The sequence below is a fragment of the Rhinopithecus bieti genome, unplaced genomic scaffold (assembly GCF_001698545.2).
Source record: "Rhinopithecus bieti isolate Rb0 unplaced genomic scaffold, ASM169854v2 scaffold_5719, whole genome shotgun sequence".
NCBI lineage: Eukaryota > Metazoa > Chordata > Mammalia > Primates > Cercopithecidae > Rhinopithecus > Rhinopithecus bieti.
Genome location: NW_016804850.1, coordinates 11286 through 32245, shown reverse-complemented (window position 1 = coordinate 32245; position 20960 = coordinate 11286). Strand labels below are relative to the sequence as shown.

At 38.0% G+C, this 20960-nt stretch overlaps 1 protein-coding gene across 1 annotated transcript in view; it reads left to right on the top strand.

Moving 5' to 3' along the window:
* Positions 1 to 20746, top strand: part of LOC108528728 (sushi, von Willebrand factor type A, EGF and pentraxin domain-containing protein 1-like) — a 113637-nt gene extending 92891 nt beyond the window's left edge. The window contains exons 9-14 of the mRNA XM_017870707.1: positions 6747 to 6876; positions 12861 to 12968; positions 14071 to 14202; positions 15136 to 15330; positions 16929 to 17050; positions 20432 to 20746. Of these exons, the coding sequence (XP_017726196.1) occupies positions 6747 to 6876; positions 12861 to 12968; positions 14071 to 14202; positions 15136 to 15330; positions 16929 to 17050; positions 20432 to 20551 (807 nt within the window). The 3' untranslated portion in view covers positions 20552 to 20746. The remainder of the gene's footprint in view (positions 1 to 6746; positions 6877 to 12860; positions 12969 to 14070; positions 14203 to 15135; positions 15331 to 16928; positions 17051 to 20431) is intronic.
* The last annotated feature ends 214 nt before the right edge of the window (positions 20747 to 20960 follow it).

The window sequence follows — 20960 nt, the reverse complement described above, 5'->3', positions numbered from 1 at the left end:
TGCCTGTATGCTTACAGCGCAGTATTGGGGTGGGAGTTACCCGATTTTCCAGGTGTTGTGTGTCTCAGTTCCCCTGGCTAGGAAAACGGATCCCCTTCCCCCTTGCGCTTCCAGGTGAGGCGATGCCTCGCCCTGCTTCAGCTCTCGCTGGTCAGGCTGCAGCAGCTGACCAGCACCGATTGTCCGGCACTCCCTAGTGAGGTGCCCCCAGTACCTCAGTTGAAAATGCAGAAATCACCGGTCTTCTGTGTCGCTCGTGCTGGGAGTTGGAGACTGGAGCTGTTCCTATTCGGCCATCTTGCTCCGCCCCCAGAACACAGTATTTTCATTTTCTTTGTATAGTAGCTTGAAATAATCATCCATCAGATGTTAGAAAAATAGTTCATTTAGGAATTTTACTTCCTCTTATATGTACATGGTTAGTATTCACATACATTAAGATGCACTTAAATATTATGTTATTTCTACACTTATCTGTAAATATATATAAGTTGTACCAATCAGGATAGATTGGTGCCAGGGAATGTAGAGCGCAACATGGGAAAAATAACTGTTCTGATCATTGTGTTTAATATACTTACAATCAAGGTAGCTTTTAAATCTGATTTGAAAAGAGCAAATGTGATTTCTAGGGCTGAATGTACTTTAGGGGATTTGTGTGTTGAGCAGTCTCTCTTGTGTGATATTTCCACCACATCTTCTTCTTTTCACCCTGACCCTCCTGCCTTCCCCTTATAAGGACCCTTGAGACTACATTGAGCCCATCTGGAAAATTCAGGAGAATCTCTTAATTTTAAGATTCTTAATTTAGTCGTGTCTGCTAAGTCCCTTTTTCCATGGAAGGTAACGTATTCACAGGTTCCAGGGATTAGAACATGGATGATCTTTGAGGGGGCTGTTATTCAGCCTACCACATGGGGAAGAACTTGAATGTGCTTAAAAGAATAAAAATAGAAAGAAAGAGAACCAATTGAGATGAAGAAGTTGAATATACAAGGAAAAGAGGGGGCAATTCATTGTGAATGGCTTCTCTTCAGAAAGTGGTCAGACCTGAAGCTTAACTAAAGGGAGTAAGTGAGAGAGTTTTGAAGTTTTAGGAGAACTGAGAAGTTTTTAAAAACTCATTCTGAGGAGGAGAGTGAGCAAACCAGAGAAATACACTAGGATTATTTGGCTACTATTGAGGGTCCATTTGAGTTTTGTGATCATAAACTTACAGAGATTAGTCTGCACTATTGTGTGAATTTCTCTGAAATTGATGTGACTCTCCAACACAGGCATGAAGAAAGTAAATAATTGGGTTTCTTTATAACGTAGAGTTTTGAAAGAAAAAAAGACAGAGAAACAAGGCAGTTTAGACAATTGGGAAAAAAGCCCCACTACATTTATTGTAATAATAGAACATGAACTCAAAGCAGGGTAAGAAAGAATAAAAAGAATGAACTTATGATGCTGTCATGAACATCCTTGTACTAAGTCTTTGTCTTTTGTCTCTGATTATTCCCTCGGAAATTTTCCAAAAAGAGAAATTTCTTGGTAGAAAAGTAGGATGCTAAATTATATGTACAGTGCAATCAAAACTATAATTGTGTAACTGATATTGAATAGTCTGAACTAGAACAGTCACCAGTGGAAAATAACTATTTTCTACAGTCACAAGCTTTGGTTACTCTAGGGTATACCAATAGTTCTCTCCATAATTAAAACCACTTTCAAGGATTAGAAAGAAGAGTCTTGCTGTCTAAATAAAAACTTGAATCATGTATCCACTTCAAAGCTTTTTCCTCTTGCAGCTCAGAGGTGGCCTGACTGACTTGAGAACAGAGGAGCCATGGATATTCTTTTCCTCCTTCTATGCCTCCCCATCTCTGTTTCTGGCCTCTCTAGGGTCAGGGCTGGTGGGATAAACAGAAAAATGGCTACCTCAAAGATATCCTTGTCATAATCCCTAGAACCCATGAATGTGTTTCCTTACATAGCAAAGGAACTTTGTAGATGTGATAAAAGTAAGGACTGTGAGATGGGAGGATGAACGTGGATTATCCAGGTGAATCCAACTTAATCACATGAGTCCTTAAAAGAGAAGTACCTTTCCCAGCTGTGGTTACAGAGCGATGCTATAACAGAAGAAGAATTCGAGAGATGTGCAGTGAGAAGGACTCAATCTGCCATCAGTGGCTTTGAAGCTAGAGGAGGAGGACCATGCAGGCAGCCTCTGAAAGTTAGAAGAGGCAAGGAAACAGATTCTCCCTCAGAGACTCCAGAAAGGAACTCAGCCCTACTAACACTTTCATTTCAACCCTGTAAGATCCATTAGTGTCTCCAACCTATAAGACCACAAGATAATACATTTTTTGTTGTGTTTGTTTGTTTTTTGCTTTTTGTTTGTTTGTTTGAGACAGAGTCTTACTCTGTCTCCAGGCTGGAGTGCAGTGGCATGATCTCGGCTCACTGCAGCCTCCACCTCCCAGGTTCAAGTGATTCTCCTACCTCAGCCTCCCAAGTAGCCGGGATTACAGGCAAGCGCCACCACACCTGGCTATTTTTTGTATTTTTAATAGAGACGGGTTTCCGCCATGTTGGCCAGACTGGTCTTGAACTCCTGATCTAGTGATCCTCCTGCCTCGGCCTCCCAAAGTGCTGGGATTACAGGTGTGAGCCACCGTGCCTAGCCCATTTCTGTTGTTTTAAGCTGCCAAATTTTTAGGAATTTGCTATGGAAACAATAGGAAATGAACACAGCTGGGAAAGGAGTATTTTTGAGGAAAGCTTCAAAAGTCTTTCATTTGTTTAAGGCTGTGTGGCCCTCTCTGTATTGCTGATGCACTGTGAGAAGAAAAAGAAAAAGAAAAAAAGAAAACCATTGTCTCTCTCATGTAGTCCATGTGCAGATTTGGCAGGAGGCCCTGTAGGAGCACCATCCCCTCCCCAACCCCTTACAGTTACCTGCCATGAAGGTGCATTCTGGCAGGACCCCTTCTGCCCTTCCCCTTAGCTCCAGGCCCTGTCGTACATCCCACAACCTCTCAAAACCCCTAGAGCAGGGTGCAGGGCAGAACGACTCAAGCACTGCCATCTCCCCTTTCAGCCTATGTGTCTTCACCATGCCAACAACTGGGAGTGCAGGCTGACCCATGTTCAGAACAGCCTTCCTCCCAGTCTGTCCATATTGCTCAAATAAGCCTCCTGACTTCAGCATTCACCAGGAGAGATGCAGACACCTGTCAACATTCATATATGCCCCTAAACTCCAAGGCATGGGTGTCGGTCTCATCCAGCACTCCTCACATTGGAGTGAATCTATGGGTTTCTACTGCTCAGCAAGCATCCAGCCTGGGACTGGGATGCTGGTCTCCGTTTTCTGTAGGCACCCCCTGTCCCCTGCCAATGTTCTATGAATGGTTGTCTGAAGCCCAGCCACTTGGTTTAAGGCAGTATTCCTCCCCATTCCTTCCCCCATGGAGAAGATAGGGGAAATGTCCCAACACTCTACCCAAGTGAATTCTCCTATTTCATATATATGTGTGTGTGTGTGTGTGTGTGTGTGTGTGTGTATTCTATAATATATGTATCTTCTAATGTGGGCTGGTGGTAAGTGCAAGGGGCACAGGACCAGTCCAGCCACTGCTGTGTCAGCCTCCTGGCGATTTTTCCATTCTTAGGAGCTCTCTTTAGAATATGTGATTACTTACCTTTTATACTCTTCAGCTTTAGGACTGTAGCTGCAATTATATGTGGAGGCAATATAGTCTTTTTAAATAAAGTTTTAAAAACGTGCATAAGCCTTTCATTACCCAATTATCTGTGGCAAAAGTATAAGAGTATCTATTGCATTTCACTCAAGTAAAATGAGCAAATTATCAGTTTAACTTTTCAGCAGCTTGTAGTTTGTTGATATAATCTGGGATTCTTATTCTAATTTATTATAGATTAATTAATATAGTTTTTTACATTATGCATATTCCCTTCAAAAAGTCATAACCTTTGATAACACATGAACCCTGACAACCACAATTTTTCATACTGAGTATGTGTTTACATAGTTTTGGTGTTTGCTGTCAGTTCTTCACACCATGACTTTTCTCTCTTATGAGGGATTTGTTGTGATTCACCTCATTTGGTAGGTTCAGGTAGGTTCAAAATCCATTCTTTCAGAAAAAGTATAAACAGGTGGTATATTTACTAAGCCTTTGCATGTACAAGAACATCTTTTATTTCCAGATGAGCATTTAATGACTAAGAGAAAGGTAATATAGGCTGATTATTATCTTTTTTTTGAAGATCTCCTTGAATGCTGTGGGAATTTTTAATTGTATATCAAGTTATCTGGGATTTGTTTAAGTGATGCTTGTTGTTTATCAACTTTGGTACATTGAGAGTCCTTTTTATGTACAGAGTCATAGCTTTCTTCAAATCAAGTTTTCTTCTATATCTTAGAACATTTTTCCTATTCCATTCATTCTGTTTTCTTAAGGAACACTGATGATTCATAAGTTATATCTCTAATTTCTGTTCTGTATGTCTATTATCTATTCCATGATTTGTACTCTAAGTTTTCCTCTGTGTCCTGAATGAGACTTTTAAACTTACTGTTTGCATCCCTGATTTAATTTCCTGGAGCAAAATAACTATTTAACTACTAAGATACAGATAAATTCACACACACACACACACACACACACACACACACACACCCCATTCTATAAACTATGTAATGCTATATATAGTAATAGATTACTTAAGTAATTTAAAAAGGGATTCTACTTACAATCCAAGATAAAATATAAAATATTTAGGTTTCTATTTAAAAAGAAGGGTGAATGGCACTCTAAAGGAAAATATAAAACATTGGCAGGTGAAATAATGAAATCAAATGGAAATACATGCCATATTTGTAGATTAAAAAACAAAATGTTTTGTTCTAGCTTTTCTGAAAGAAAATAATTAAAAAGCAAAATATTTCTAGAATAAATATATTTCAAAGGCATTCAGCATATTTTGAGCATGAAAAGTGATTCTGCAATGGAAAGTAGAAGAATACCTAAAGTATCAAAAGAATAATAAGAAACAACTAGATCCATCAGAAATCAAAATATTTAATAAAATAAAATAAACAGAATGATGCGGTACTATTNTTGTTCTAGCTTTTCTGAAAGAAAATAATTAAAAAGCAAAATATTTCTAGAATAAATATATTTCAAAGGCATTCAGCATATTTTTGAGCATGAAAAGTGATTCTGCAATGGAAAGTAGAAGAATACCTAAAGTATCAAAAAGAATAATAAGAAACAACTAGATCCATCAGAAATCAAAATATTTAATAAAATAAAAATAAACAGAATGATGCGGTACTATTCCATAAAGATGGATTTTAAAATATCATAAAGGGTGATAATTTTAAAATACAGTGAGTGATTTTTAAGATATAAAGTTATACTCTCAAATCATACCACACAGAAAATATATTTCCAAATTATACTTTAAATCATTTAAAAAGCTACCGTCAAATATATTTGGATGCTTATCAAATCATTTCATAAATAGCTTTCTAATCTTATTTGAAATATTTTCAAAACTGCAGTGAAGAAGAAATTTATCAATTTTTCAATGGATGAAAAGAATAAACGTACAATTCAGGAAGTAAAAAATATAATACATGCAAACTTGAGAATATAATCTTAGCATATAGCATTAAGAAACAGCTCATTAAAGCAATGACCTGGTGCCAAATTTTTGACTTAACCAAAAATTGATAATATTTAATATAGATCAGAAAATATGGGAAACTTTGACACTGGTTGACAGTGGGAATATGAATTGTTACCATTCATTTGGAAATAAATTTTATATTATCTACTAATAAAATGTTAACATTTGGGTTTAATAATTCTGTTCATGGAACTCTATTATAAGGAAATAATAAATAAGCAAAATAAGCCAAACACAGAAAGACAAATATCTCAGGTAAGAACAAAAAAAAGTGTATCTCATGAAGATAGAGAGTAGACTGGTGGTTATTAGAGGCCAAGAAAGGTGGGGGAGGGAGAGACAAGAGAAGTGAATTAATGGGTACGAATATACGTTTTGATAGAAGTCATAAGACCTCGTCTTACTTAGATCAGTAGGTTGACTATAGTTTGCAATAATCGATTGTATATTCCAAAATAACTAGAAGGGAAGAATTTTAATGATTCCAGCATAAAGAAAAGATATATATTTAAGGTGATGGATATCTGAAGTATAGTGATTGATCTTCATAAATTATATGAATGTGTGAAATTATCACATGTACCCTGAAACTATGTATATCTATTATGCATCAATAAAGAAAAGAAGAAGAAAAATATTTTTAAATTATCTGTTCAAAACTGTTTACAATGGAAATGTTTGGGTCAAACTAATGTCCTTCAACAGATTTTTCTTAAGTTATCATATATTTATTCTACAGAACATTATGGAAATATTTAAGAGTCATCTCAAGTTGTAAAGACTGCATAAGAATGTAAAAGACGTTTTAAAACATAAAAGACATTTAAAAAACAAGGAGCAACATTTTGTTGTGTGCCAATTCTATAAATCATGTAAATAGGATAATCTGGAAAGAAATATGCCAGAAAACTGTGCCTTTTTCCTTTCCTCTATGTGAAATATTGTATCATTGTTAACATTACTAATAATATATAAATCAAAAAACAATAAACACACTTTTGACGTTAACTTTCAAAATATTTATGTATCTCCAAAAGGTGTCAATCCACGTTCATCCAGCTTTCACCCCACCATACCTTTTCCCAATTGGAGATGTTGCTATCGTATACACAGCAACTGACCTATCCGGCAACCAAGCCAGCTGCATTTTCCATATCAAGGTTATTGGTAAGTGATATAGTTTGGTTGTTTCCCCATCCAAGTGTCATCTTGAATTGTGTCTCCCATAATTCCCATGTGCCATGGAAAGGACCCAATGGGAGGTAATTGAATCATAGAAGTGGGTCTTTCCCATGCTGTCCTCATGATAGTGAATAACTGTCACAAGATCTGACGGTTTTATAAAGGGGAGTTCCCCTGCACATGCTCTCTTGCCTGCCACCGTGCAAGACGTGGCTTTGCTCCTTCTTTGCTTTCTGCCATGATTGTGAGGCCTCCCCCGCCATGTGGAACTGTGAGTCTGTTAAACCTCTTTCCTTGATAAATTACCCAGTCGCAGGTATGTCTTTGTTAGCAGCATGAGAACAGACCGAATCATTGGGCAGTTTTGTGAAAGCAATCCAGAACCCCAGAGACCACTTCTCCTTTATGATCAACAACTCCCTTGTCACTGATTCTTCCAACTGGCATTGAAACTTGCTCAAAGCACTCCCTGTTTGAAACCTACATACCCTTTAACTATCACCACTTATTTTTGATTTCTTCCCATATGAACCCACATGAAAGTTCCCAATGCTTGCCATGTCTTTCTGCTTAATTGCCATTTATTCTGAGTCACCCAAGTCTGGCTTCTGTCCCCTTCAATCATGTAAACCACTGTCATCAAAGTCACCAGTGATCTCTAGTGTTACTCTGTACTTTTTGGTCCTCATTTTACATAATCTTTCCTCATATTTTACATTTATTTAATTTTTTCAGAGACAGGGTCTCACTCTGTCCTCCAGGCTGGAGTGAGTGCTGTGCCATAATCATAGCTCACTGCAGCCTCAAACTCCTAGGCTCAAGCAATCCTCCTGCCTTAGCCTCCCAAATAGCTGGGACTACAGGCATGTGCCAGCACACCCAGCTAATTTTTTTATTTTTTATATTTTTGTAGAGACGAGGTCTCACTGTGTTCCCAGGCTGGTCTCAAACACCTGGCCTCAAGTGATCCTCTCACCTTGGCCTCCCAAAATGCTGGTATTATAGGTGTGAGCCACTACACTCAGCTACATTGTACATTATTAACCACACACTTCTTATCAAAACTTTTTCCTTCCCTTAGCTTCTTTGATGTTAGTCTTTCCCGTCTTTTTTTTTTTTTTCTTCCATTATTTTTACCTAACCTTCTTTATCTCTTTTGTGGGTTTCTCTTCCTCTGGCTAATTCTCAAATGTTGATCATCTCTAGGGTTTCAGCCCTGGCCTTCTCTTTCTCTCTTTGTAGTTTTCCTGAGTGATTTTGTTCACTGACAACTCCCATATTCCTATTTCCAGTTCAAATCTCTTTTCTGGAATCCAAAATGGACTCTGAAAGCCTCATGGACTTTCCCCCATATTAATGCCTCACAGGCATTTCAAACTCACCCAAATTATTTCCTAGCTCAGAAAAGGACGCAGCCAACCACCTAGCTACCAAGCAAAAACATTGGAAGTCATGCTTGACTCCTTGACCTCTTACCAATATCCAAGACAGTATCAGGTGCTATTGGTTTCACTTACTTGATATCTCTGAAATTTGTCCCATTCTCTCCATCCTCAGAGCCACCATGGCGGATCAGTCCTTTTAAATCTTTTGAGCCTGGTTTACTGTATCATCTCTCAATTGGTCTTCTGCGCATTACCAGAACAAAATACATGGAGAGGTAGGCTATGTAGCAATCTGTAGTGGGCAAGAGCATGGACTCTGAACCCAAGCTGCTTAGGTTCATGTTCATCTGCACCACTTAAAGTCAAGGGCACCGGTTGCTGCTCCATACCTCAATTTCTTTATCCAAAAATAAAATTAACGAATGTATTACCTCATTGTGAGATTTTTAATTTGTGATAATATATAAACCACTTGATCTAGTGCCTGCCATACTTTAAGCTCTGTGTGAAAGCTAGATGACAACATACCGACATTTTGCAATATTTATCTCAGGTCTATTTTTCTTATGTTTATTTTAAAATTCATTATGTTAAATTCATTTTATTTTAAAAATGTTACATAACTTATTGAAATAACTAATATATATTAAACTGGTTCCTTACCCTATATATTACAGGTTTTGGTAAAAGTAGATGAAAGAAATCCAGTAAAAATCTGACTATTTCACAAGGCTTAGTTTCTAAAAATTCCTTTTTCAATGTTGTTTTAAACATGAGCATTTCCATTTGCATGAAAACATGTTGGATTCTCAAAATCTGACACAGTGATTTTAGACTTGGAAATGTGGCTCAAGACTTTGCCAAGTTTTAATTTTTCATAATGAAGAGTCAGCATAGTGAAATGTGAAATGTGTACTTGAGTGACTACTAGACTTTAACTGAATTCCCAAATTATAAAAGAGAAAGGGCTGGGCGTGGAGGCTCACCCTGTAATACCAGCACTTTGGGAGGCCGAGGCAGGCGGATCACCTGAGGTGGGGAGTTCCAGACCAGCCTGACCAATGTGGAGAGACCCCATCTCTACTAAAAATACAAAATTAGCCAGGTGTGGTGGCACATGACTGTAATCCCAGCTACTTGGGAGACTGAGGCAGGAGAATTGCTTAAACCTAGGAGGCGGAGGTTGCAGTGAGCCAAGATCGCGCCATTGCACTCCAGCCTGGGCAACAAGAGCAAAACTCCGTCTCAAAAAGAGAGAGAGAGAGAGAGAGAAAGAGAAAGAAAGAGAGAGAAGGTCCAGGCATGGTGGCTCACACCTGTAATCACAGCACATTGGGAGGCCGAGGCAGATGAATCACCTGAGGTCAGGAATTCGAGACCAACCTGGCCAACATGTTGAAACCCTCTCTCTACTAAAAGTACAAAAATTAGTTGGGTGTGGTGGCACATGACTGTATTCTCAGCTATTTGGGAGAATGAAACAAGAGAATTGCTTGAATCCAGGAGACGGAGGTTGCAGTAAGCCAAGATCACGCCAGTGCTCTCCAGCCTGGGGGACAGAGAGACTCTATCTAAAAAAAAAAAAAAAAAAAAAAAAAAAAAAAAAAAAAAAAAAAAAAAAAAAAAAAAAAAAAAAACAACAACAACAGAGAGAGAAAGAGAAAGAAGGAGAAGGAAGATGAAGCAGGGGAGATGGAAGCAGAAGCAGAGAGGGATATGGGGGGGGGGAGAGAGAGAGAGAGAGAGAGACAGAAACAGATAGAAAGGGACGGAGAGACAGAGAGAGAAAGAAAATACACCAAAGCTTACATTTTTCTTATTTTCTTCAGGGTGTTGGTGTCACCCTGATAAATGAGAGGCAAGCCAGGAATGCTTCTCCTTGGCTGCCACAGAGTGCTGTCTCACTTGCTTTGAAGTGGGCTGTCCCCCTCCTTTGGAGACAGTACATCTGCTGGCACCTCCAATTCTTTTGAAAGTGATTGACTGAGGCTTACTGCCCTCTTGCACCTGTGATTTAACTTTAAAACATCTGAATAAAATCAGATATGCTCAGAAAATCTTTGAATATTCAATTGTCATTTCTTTTGGCAAAATAGTAAATACTACCGGATTTGTAAATTTAGCTATGAATTGACTTGATTCAGCATTCTCAAAGTACACTGACCTGCTATGAGCATTGCTTTATCCTTTTTTCAGCAACTTGTTTTGAGCACCTGTTATAGAAGAGATGCTGTGCTATCTAGTGGAGATCTGAACATGAACAAAAGGGACTGCATCACTGGTCTACAGAGTGTACAGTGTAGTAAAGTAATAAACCTAAGGTCTGCACTAATGAAATAACAAACATGAGAAAAAGACAAAAATTGAACATATGTTCACAAGACTTAGCTTAAAATGGGGATCCATATATTCTCACAGGTGCAGTTCAGTTAATTTCAGAGTATGTATTTACATGTATCTTGGATAGGAATACTTGGTCTTAATGCTTGTGGCTACAATTTAATAGCTTACTGACCTCAAGCAAATTTCTTAAGTTTGCCTTGTCTAACATTCCTCACCTACAAAATTAGAAAAATAATGTTTTTGCTATCTCCCTCAAACCTCAAAGGCATGTAATAAGAACATTTCAGATGTATAAAATGCATAATTAAATTAAAATTATTTCCTATACACCCTCCTTTTTAATTTAATTTAATTTTAAGTCAGGATACAAGTGCAGGATGTGCAAGTTTGTTACATAGGTAAATGTGTGCCATGTTGGTTTGCTGCACCTATCAACCCATCACCTAGGTATTGAGCCCTGCATGCATTAGCTGTTTATCCTGATGCTCCCCTTCTCCCCCAACCCCTGAAAGGCCCCAGTGTGTGTTGTTCCCCTCCCTCTGTCCAAGTGTTCTCATTGTTGAACTCCCACTTATAAGTGAGAACATACGGTGTTTGGTTTTCTTCCTGCATTAGTTTGCTGAGGATAATGGCTTCCAGCTCCATCCATGTCCCTGCAAAGGACTTGATCTTGTTCCTTTTTATGACTGCATAGTATTCCATGGTGTGTATGTACCACAATTTCTTTATCCAGTTTATCATTGGGGGGCATTTGGGTTGATTCCATGTCTTTGCTATTGTGAGTAGTGCTGCAATGAACATACGCATGCATGTATTTTTGTAATAGAATGATTTATATTCATTTGGGTATATACCCAGTAATGGGATTGCTGGTTCAAATGGTATTTCTTGTTCTAGGTCTTTGAGGAGTCACCACACTGTCATCCACAATGGTTGAACTAATTTACATTCCTACCAACAGTGTACAAACGTTCTTATTTCTCCACAGCCTTGTTAGCATCTGTTGTTTCTTGACTTTTTAATAATTGCCATTCCAACTGACGTGAGATGGTATCTCAATGTGGTTTTGATTTGCATTTCTCTAATGATCAGTGATGTTGAACTTTTTTTCATATGTTTGTTGGCTGCATAAATGTCTTTTTTTAAAAGTGTCTGTTCATGCCCTTTGCCCACTTTTAATGGGGTTGTTTTCTCTTGTAAATGTTAAGTTCCTTATAGATTCTGGATGTTAGATATTCATCAGATGGATAGATTGCAAAAATGTTCTCTCATTCTGTAGGTTGTCTATTCAGTCTGATAATAGTTTATTTTGCTGTGCAAAAGCTCTTTGGTTTAATTAGATCCCATTTGTCAATTTTTGCTTTTGTTGCAATTGGTTTTGATGTTTTTGTCATAAAATCTTTGCCCATGCCTATGTCCTCAATGGTCTTGCCTAGATTATACACCCACTTTATTGTTCTTTATTGACATCCTAAAAACTCCACCACATTCAATCATGGCTTTGAAACCTGGCTCACTCACCCCACCCCATATCCACCCTTCAGCCTGGGTTCCAGTGCTCAGCAACACAGACTCCCAGTGCTTTAACTTCTACCATGGTTTTCATCCTCTGTCTTCTTTCCCCACTTCCAGGTTCCCACTTTGTTCTTTGTCTTCACCTAGAATTTGCCAACCTTAGAAATCTTTAGCTCCAATGTTCCACCTCTGGAAATAATCTCCTGGCCTCCCAGCAGTAGCCCACCCACACTGACATCATGCTTATTTTGCAACATGACTAGGATCTCTGGCCCATGGTCCTTCCATTTAGCCATCTATTAGCCCTTATCTTGACCCTTCAGATAAGAGGAACATCATGGGAATGACAGGTGTGGTCATTTCACTCCTTCAGCTTGTCTGGAATGGTTCTCTTCCCTTCCAGTTGGGTCAGCTCAATGACCGTGGACAGAACCCACAATTTAAATGCCCACGACGTCAGGAATTACCTTTCACACACTTGTGCCCAAGGTGATTTTAGGAAGGTGACATTTTTTTCTTCAACAGATAGGGGGCAGTATAGCAAAAGCAGCTCTTTCCTTTGATGCTGGGGATCAGGGAAAAGATATCAAAGGAGCCACAGGGTCAGCCTTGTTTCTTACAAGCTCAAGGCTGTCTGCCAGCACAAGCTGACTTCAGTTCTGTTTTGAAAACCTCCTCATCATTTATGAATATCAGTTGTAACTTCTTTGATTTCACGTTCTTTAGATGTAGAACCACCTGTCATAGACTGGTGCAGATCTCCACCTCCCATCCAGGTCTCAGAGAAGGTGTATGCTGCAAGCTGGGATGAGCCTCAATTCTCAGACAACTCAGGTGAGGTGACAAGTACTTTGTCGTCAGCATAGTAGCACTGAATTCTTTTTTATTTTAAAAGCTTTTAATAGGATAAAAGAGAAAAGCAAACAAAACTGTCTAAGGAGAATCAATAATTATATAAGTTAACATGTTTTAATGCTAGGATAATTATAAGTTAACGTTATTAAACTTACCTATCCATGAGGGTTTTCCTAATTCAGTATTCCATGGGCATTTGTTGAACCTGCACTAGGTGCTGTACCTAGCAGGGTTCTAATGAATTTCTTGAGTCTCCAAGCTTATGTTGTTCTAGAGGCAGAAACCATGCATTTTATCAGCATCTCTACTGCAGATCTATATATTCAGACTCAGTTCTTAAATACTTGACAAATAAAATTATAAAAGATCATAAGAAAGTAGAAAAAAAACTAAGCAAATATAACTGAAGTTTATTTTAAGGGTTTCAGTAAAACCCAGAAAACAACAAAAAATGCAAATTAAGTAATTTCTTAATTAAAATCCCAATGTTGTAGCAGACTTACCTATTGCCTAGTTGCTTTGTAGGACATCTCAAAGGACTTTGAGAAAATCAGTTGTTTATCAAAGAAAGCCTTAATTTAATGGGGTTGTTGAATCTACTATTTCTATGTTACTGTATAAATATTAAATCTCTTATTTTCTGCTAGTGGGCAAAGCAACACGGAATGCCCAACTGATTTGCATAAGTAGGACATGAAACTTCAAATCAAATAAGAGACTAATAAAGTGACTACAGGCTGGGCACGGTGACTCACATCTGTAATCCCAGGACTTTGGGAAGCCAAGGTGGGCAGATAACCTGAGGTCAGGAGTTCAGGACCAACCTGGCCAACATGGTGAAACCCCATCTCTACTAAAAATACAAAAATTAGTTGGGTGTGGTGGCGAGTGCCTATAATCCCAGCTACTTGGGAGACTGAGGCAGGAGAATCGCTTGAGCCCGGGAGGTGGAGGTTGCAGTAAGCTGAGGTCATGCAATTGCACTCCAACCTGGACAACAGAGTAAGACTGTTTCAAAAAAAAAATAAAGTAAAATAATGTGGATACAACCCAAAAATTGACTGCCTTCTTTCCTTTCCAGGGGCTGAATTGGTCATTACCAGAAGTCATACACAAGGAGACCTTTTCCCTCAAGGGGAGACTATAGTACAGTATACAGCCACTGACCCCTCGGGCAATAACAGGACATGTGATATCCATATTGTCATAAAAGGTATTGTCTTCATAAGCCCTCAAAATTCTAGTTGACATTTGATACATGTCATTGCTATAGTGCTCTGTTTTATGAAAGAAAATAGGCTATGAGCATTAAATTTTTACAGTTAGAAGACCGACAGATTTTATTCAGGTTTTCCATTGTCATTCCTTGACCTTATGATAGATAAAAATATTTTCTCCCAGAATAGTCTTTAGTTAACATTTCGTTAACATTTTCTCTAAGGTTACAATGTATTATTGACATAATCCTATTTTAAATGTTTGAGAAGACAGATTCTGAAAATATATTTGCTGCATAATGTTATCCAGTTTTTGCTTTTATTAAAGGAATGTCAAAAATAAGGGCAGGGCATGGTGACTCACGCCTGTAATCCCAGTGCTTTGGGAGGCTGAGGTGGGTGGATCACTTGAGATCAGGAGTTTGAGACCAGCATGGCCAACATAGTGAAACCCTGTCTCTACTAAAAATAAAAAAAATTAGCTAGGCATGGTGGCGTGTGACTGTGGTTCCAGCTACTCAGGAGGCTGAGGCATAAGAATTGCTTGAATCCGGGAGGTGGAGGCTGCAGTGAGTCGAGATAGCACCACTGCACTCCAGCCTGGGCGACAGAGCAAGACTCTGTCTCAAAATAATAATAATAATAATGATAATAATAATAATAACAACTCCAAGTCAGAAGTACTTTACCTTTTTATAAAAATATGCACAACCTCTAATTACACATAGGTACAACTTTTCAATGTATGTCAATCTAGAACCAAAAAGCAAGTGTTGTCCTTCTCTTGCACTAAAGACATATGGTAAAAGCTTTTCTAGAAATAGTGGTAGACAGAAGGAGTCCTTTTCGAAATTCCGCTTAAGCTCCTGGAATTTCATTTATGCTTCTTGTACCACTATATATGAATAATACAATTTTTTTTTACACAGGTTCTCCCTGTGAAATTCCATTCACACCTATAAATGGGGATTTTATATGTGCTCAAGATAGTACTGGAGTCAACTGTACATTAACTTGCTTGGAGGGCTATGATTTTACAGAAGGGTCTACTGACAAGTATTATTGTGCTTATGAAGATGGTGTCTGGAAACCAACATATACCACTGAATGGCCAGACTGTGCCAGTAAGTTTTAATTTTATTCTAGACTTCTTTAATGTGTGTGAATGTGTATACATTTCTAAATGTTAAAGAGGAAAATTGCCTTACAATAGGAATTAGGGAAAAATGGTGCTATGAATTTGAAATGTTTGTGAATAAGAGAATTACTCTTTCCTGGATTTAAAATATTAGCCACTAGAGTCTTGTTATAGATTGTATTGCTGTAGGACAAGATTCAGTTTAAGGCAGAACCATCCGAGCCTTCTCGTTATTTATTAGAAATATCTGGAGACTTGACAATGTGTAATTCTGAACCTGTAAACATGAATTTCAAGTCTCATAGTGGCCAGACATGGTGACTTATACCTGTAATCCCAGCACTTTGGAAGGCCGAGGTAGGTGGATCACTTGAGCCCAAGAGTTCAAGACCAGCCTACCTTCTCTACAAAAAAAAAAAAAAAATTTTTTTTTAAATTGGTTGGGCATGGTGGTGCGCTCCTGTGGTCCCAGCTATTCAGGAGGCTGAGGTGGGAAAATCGCTTGAGCCCTGGAGTTCAAGGAGGCTGCAGTGAACTTTGATTCACGTCACTGTACTTTAGCTATGAATGGAAGATAAAGAATAATATATCAAAAGCAAACTCTTCACTGGATAACTGAGTCCAGTGCTGCTTGGTACATGTTTTATTATGATCAGTTAATGCCTAAAACAGAATGAGACCCTGTTGCACGAAAAAATCGAGAAAAAATTCTTATACTCTGCAGAAGACCTGACTTTAAAATAAAATCTAACATATGTGATGGAATAAAATATGTCAATCACAGTCTCTTCATATTTGATTTAGATTTTAAACCATTCTATAATATTAAATATACATTATTATAAAAATAACCTACTGCATTCATTTAGTGTAAAAAAATATTCTCTGAAGTGAATCTTTGATTCACTACCATAGATGGAATTTAAATACCAGTGTCCTGGAAAAATATATGAAACCCACTTAACAGAGCTATTTTCCCCCCAGACTGCAGTAGTAAATAGAAACAATACCATTCACTTCTTTCACAGATTGAGACGGTGGGATGCTAGTAGGAGACTGTCCCTGAATTCTTCAAGGGCATTTTGCGAAGTCTACCATGCAAGCTTTTGATACAGAGAGAAATTTATCTTTATGACAATTACTCTTTCAAGGAATATGATTACAGAAAAGTAATATTTAGAAATGTTTCAATGCCTAATTTTTGAAAATATAATATGTATGCTATATAAGATATAATAACTTTGAGCCAGCCAGGATTTTCAAAATTCCCAGGAATATAATGAAAACAATTTTTATATATCTTCTTCCCTTAAATACTCACTTTTTTGTATGAGTGGAAGATAAAGAATAATATATCAAAAGCAAACTCTTCACTGGATAACTGAGTCCAGTGCTGCTTGGTGCATGGTTTATTATGATCAGTTAATGCCTAGAAACTCTCCTTAACTGCCATCTCCTGTTTTTATAACAATCCCACAAATTATGTTAGAATCAAAACATTAAGTTTCAATTATTTCATAGAAAGTCAAATCTTTGTTTTAAAAACACTAACTAACTGAAGCTGTTTTGTCCAACATTTTCTAGAAAAACGTTTTGCAAACCACGGGTTCAAGTCCTTTGAGATGTTCTACAAAGCAGCACGTTGTGATGACACAGATCTGATGAAGAAGTTTTCTGAAGCATTTGAGACTACCTTGGGAAAAATGGTACATCAATAATAGTCATTAATTGTTTGTCCTTTTATAAAGGACGTTATTAAGGGTTTCGTAGCCTTTCTGAGTCATTTACAACTGCAGTTTCTCATCCTATTTCCCTCTTCTTTGTGATCCAGACATGTACCTAATATTTAAAATTATTCATTGATTTTGAACTTCTAGAATGACTTAGAAGTAAATATGCATTAAAACGTTTTTGAATCTTTAAAAACATCCTTAGGAAGTCAGAGAAGCTTAAGGTCTGGATGGTTTGAGAATGTCTTTATTATTTAAAGTCTGACAAAAATGCCTAACATAGTAGGTGGTATTTTGTTTATGATAAGAAGATAATTGGACACTTAAAATATAATTGTACATTTAAAAGATTTAAAAGATGCATTTTTGTTTAGAAAGGACTCTTACAACAATTGTAAAAAAAAAAACAGACCAGGTGTGGTGCCTCACGCCTGTAATCCCAGCACTTTGGGAGGCCGAGGCGAGTGGATCACGAAGTCAGGAGTTCAAGACCAGCCTGGCCAATATGGTGAAACCCCGTCTCTACTAAAAATACAAAGAAAACTAGCCAGGTGTGGTGATGTGTGCCTGTAATCCCAGCAACTCAGGAGGCTGAGGCAGGAGAATCACTTGAACCTGGGAGGTGGAGGTTGCAGTGAGCCAGATCACGCCATGTACTCCAGCCTGGGCAACAGAGCAAGACTCCCTCTCAAAACAAAAAAAAAAAAAAAAAAAAAAAAAAAAAAAAAGAAGAAGAAGAAGAAAGAAAGAAAAGCAAAAAGAAAAGAAAGCAGAGCAATATATGTAACTGTATTGAACATCTTCAAGGCAGGAACCATGCTAGATACATATTTGTATGCCTTGTAGACTGGGTAGCATTTTATTTATTTGCTAACATTTTATTGTGCTGTTTACTGTATGTCAAGCATACAGTACACCTAACATATTAACGAATGTCCATTCAAAAAAATTGTTAAAAACGTTATATTTAAATCTATTCAATAAAACCAAATTCCAAAAAGAGAAATAATGTTGTCACTGTTGCTAGCAAACCAAGAAAATATTACACCCATTAGGCCTCTGTTACTATAGACCTGTACTTGAAAGGCAACAATACACTCACGCTAATTATACTCCACCCCAAAGTGGTAAAGAAATCTTTAAAATATTAAATATTTTTGTGTGTGTTAGACTCAGTGTCTACCAGACCCTAAATTGTAGCAGGTTAAAGATGCTATAAGAGATTAGAATGTACTATTAAATGCTTATTTGTTCATTTAATAAATATTTAGTAAGTATATCCTATTCTAGACACTAGGGATTTAGATCTGAATAAACAGGTAAAACTCCCTGTGCTCATAGAATTTACATGTTAATAAATAGACCAACAATAAACAAATTACAAGGAAAATATGTAGCATATCAGATGGCGTATGCTATGGAATAAAATAAAACAGAAGATGGGAAAGCCTCACTAGGTTCCTGTTTGAGAAGAGGCCTGAAGGAGTGAGGCAGTGAGCCATGAGCATATCTAGGGGAAGAGCGTTCCAGGCAGAGGGAGCAGCAAGTGCAAAGGCCCTGAGGCAGGAGTGTGTTTCAGAGTTTGAACCACCGTAAAGACGTCAGAGTGGCAAAGGAAGAGAGGATGGAGGGCTGAGTGATACATGGTCAAAGAGATCACATGTGGAAGAGGAGATGGGAGTAAGAAGAGAAATCAGACTGTGGAGAGCCTTGAAAGTCACTGTAAATCTTTGCCTTATACTCTAATTGAGATGGAAAGCCATTTGAGGGAACAACTTACTGATGACTTTGGGCTCTAGGAGAAGCAGAAGGTAAGAGAAGAGAGTAAAAAGACCACATAGGAAAGGAAAGCAAGAGATGATGGTGGCTTGGGTGGCACTGAAGGTGGTGAGAAGTTAATGGATTTTTTTATAGCTTCTGAAAGTAGATTTCAGTAGGACTTGCTGATACATTGGAGGTAGATTGTTGGATAAAAAGAAGATTCAAGGAGGCAGAGTGTACAAGGGTATAGGTCTAGGTACTGGGTACTCATGAGGATGGAAGTGTGTGAACGAAGTCTCTTTTCTGAGTTCAGTTTTGATCAGCATAAAAAGATGATCATTTGAGAGTAAGAATGGGGAGGAGTTGTTGGAGGCTTAAGAAGAGAGAAGGTGGTGTAAAATAATTTTCTAAGAAAGGATGAATAAGTATGCTAAAGAATTGTGGTAAGATTGGCAGCCAGCAAGGTTACATTTTTTCTCAAGCCTTAGTTGACCATGTAGTACAGGTGTGGGAAAGCAGAATGATTAATTTAACCAAGGGTAAGTGTTGTCCAGGCAAATAAATTGAGGAAGAGGCTTGCAAGGGAGGAGACGTTCCATGGTGATGGACGATGGAATTTTAGATGGGTAACAAAGACGTGAGGGGCTAAAGAAGAGGCACTAGGGTCAATGGATTATACATTCTGATGAAGTCAAGGAACTGCTGGATTCCTGAGAAGAGGAGAAGGTGCAGTTTCTGACAATGACAAGGTCTGAGGGTATGACTACGGGAGTAAGTGACAGAGTAAGGCTATAATACAAGAAAGAAGAGGGAAAGGAACTGAGAATCCAAGGGGATGGAAGGATTTGCTAGGTGTCCATAGAAAACACCAAGAACTATAACAGGGACAGTTACCAAATGTTCTTGGAATGAGGGAGTGACGCAGAGGGTAAATGCTGCAGGTGACTGTCACCAGAAGGGTCAATGAGTGGTAGAGTTGATGGCATGAGCTTCAGAGCTGTGAGCCTTTAAGGAGATGTGAGGGAGTGTGATCTGGAAACAGCAATAAATAGTGAGAAGGACCTTACTCCACTTCCAGTCCTGCCACCAATTCCAGGATTCTGGAATTTCTAGTATTTCTAGAATATTTTCTGGGAAAAGTTCCGGAAAATTGGAAAGGTTTTAGGGCAAAGGTGAAGAGAACATAAAGAGAGGAGGTAGAAAATAACAGATTTGCTGATTACTGACTGAGCTTCAGAGGGCATAGAGGAAGGCTTGGGGGATTGGGGAAGAGGAGTGGAAGATGGGGTCAAAGAAAGGGTTCCAAGGAGCCATATAGGATGAAGGTTTAGAGCCAGGAGATATCCCCGGAGCCCTGGGTTTCTCATGGTGAGTGACATAAACAGAGATAAAAGGTGTGAAATTAATCCTGGTGACCAACAGACAGTTAGAGACCGCAGGGGAGGAGGGTCAGAATCCCTTTGAGGAATGTGCAGAGCTCTGGGGCCCTCCCTTCCTTCCTGCTGATGGAGATGTGAAGGCCAGGGGAGCAAAGTTTTTATCCAAGGCATGCAGAAAAGTGATTTACACTTTATCCTCTTCATTTTTTACTTGCAGGTCCCATCATTTTGTAGTGATGCAGAGGACATTGATTGCAGACTGGAGGAGAACATGACCAAAAAATATTGCCTAGAATATAATTATGACTATGAAAATGGCTTTGCAATTGGTAATTAAATTCTGTGGCATCGGTAGTTGGCAAGACTAATCTGCAAAATAAGAATAATTCCAGAAAAGTGAGGCAAACTAGAAACGTTAACTTTTATTAATGTATTCATCAAGTATTTTAAGTTGGCTAAATAATTTGGTAATGTGCTGAGTGATCACTAAGGATACATCAAATTTTAGTAACAAATAAATTATTTAAAATTATTTGCCAGGATTCTTAAAAATGACAAAAACTAAGAAAACCAAGTCACGTATGCTGGTAAAATTCAAATGTTGGTGTGTCCTAAAAGAGAATAGTAATAAAGTCCTAACAGCAACTTTGATATGGCACTCAATGTAAGTTACAGTGAAGTCATTAACATAAAATAGTTACACATGTAAAATATTCAGATTCCTCACCAAAAATATGTTAAGATTT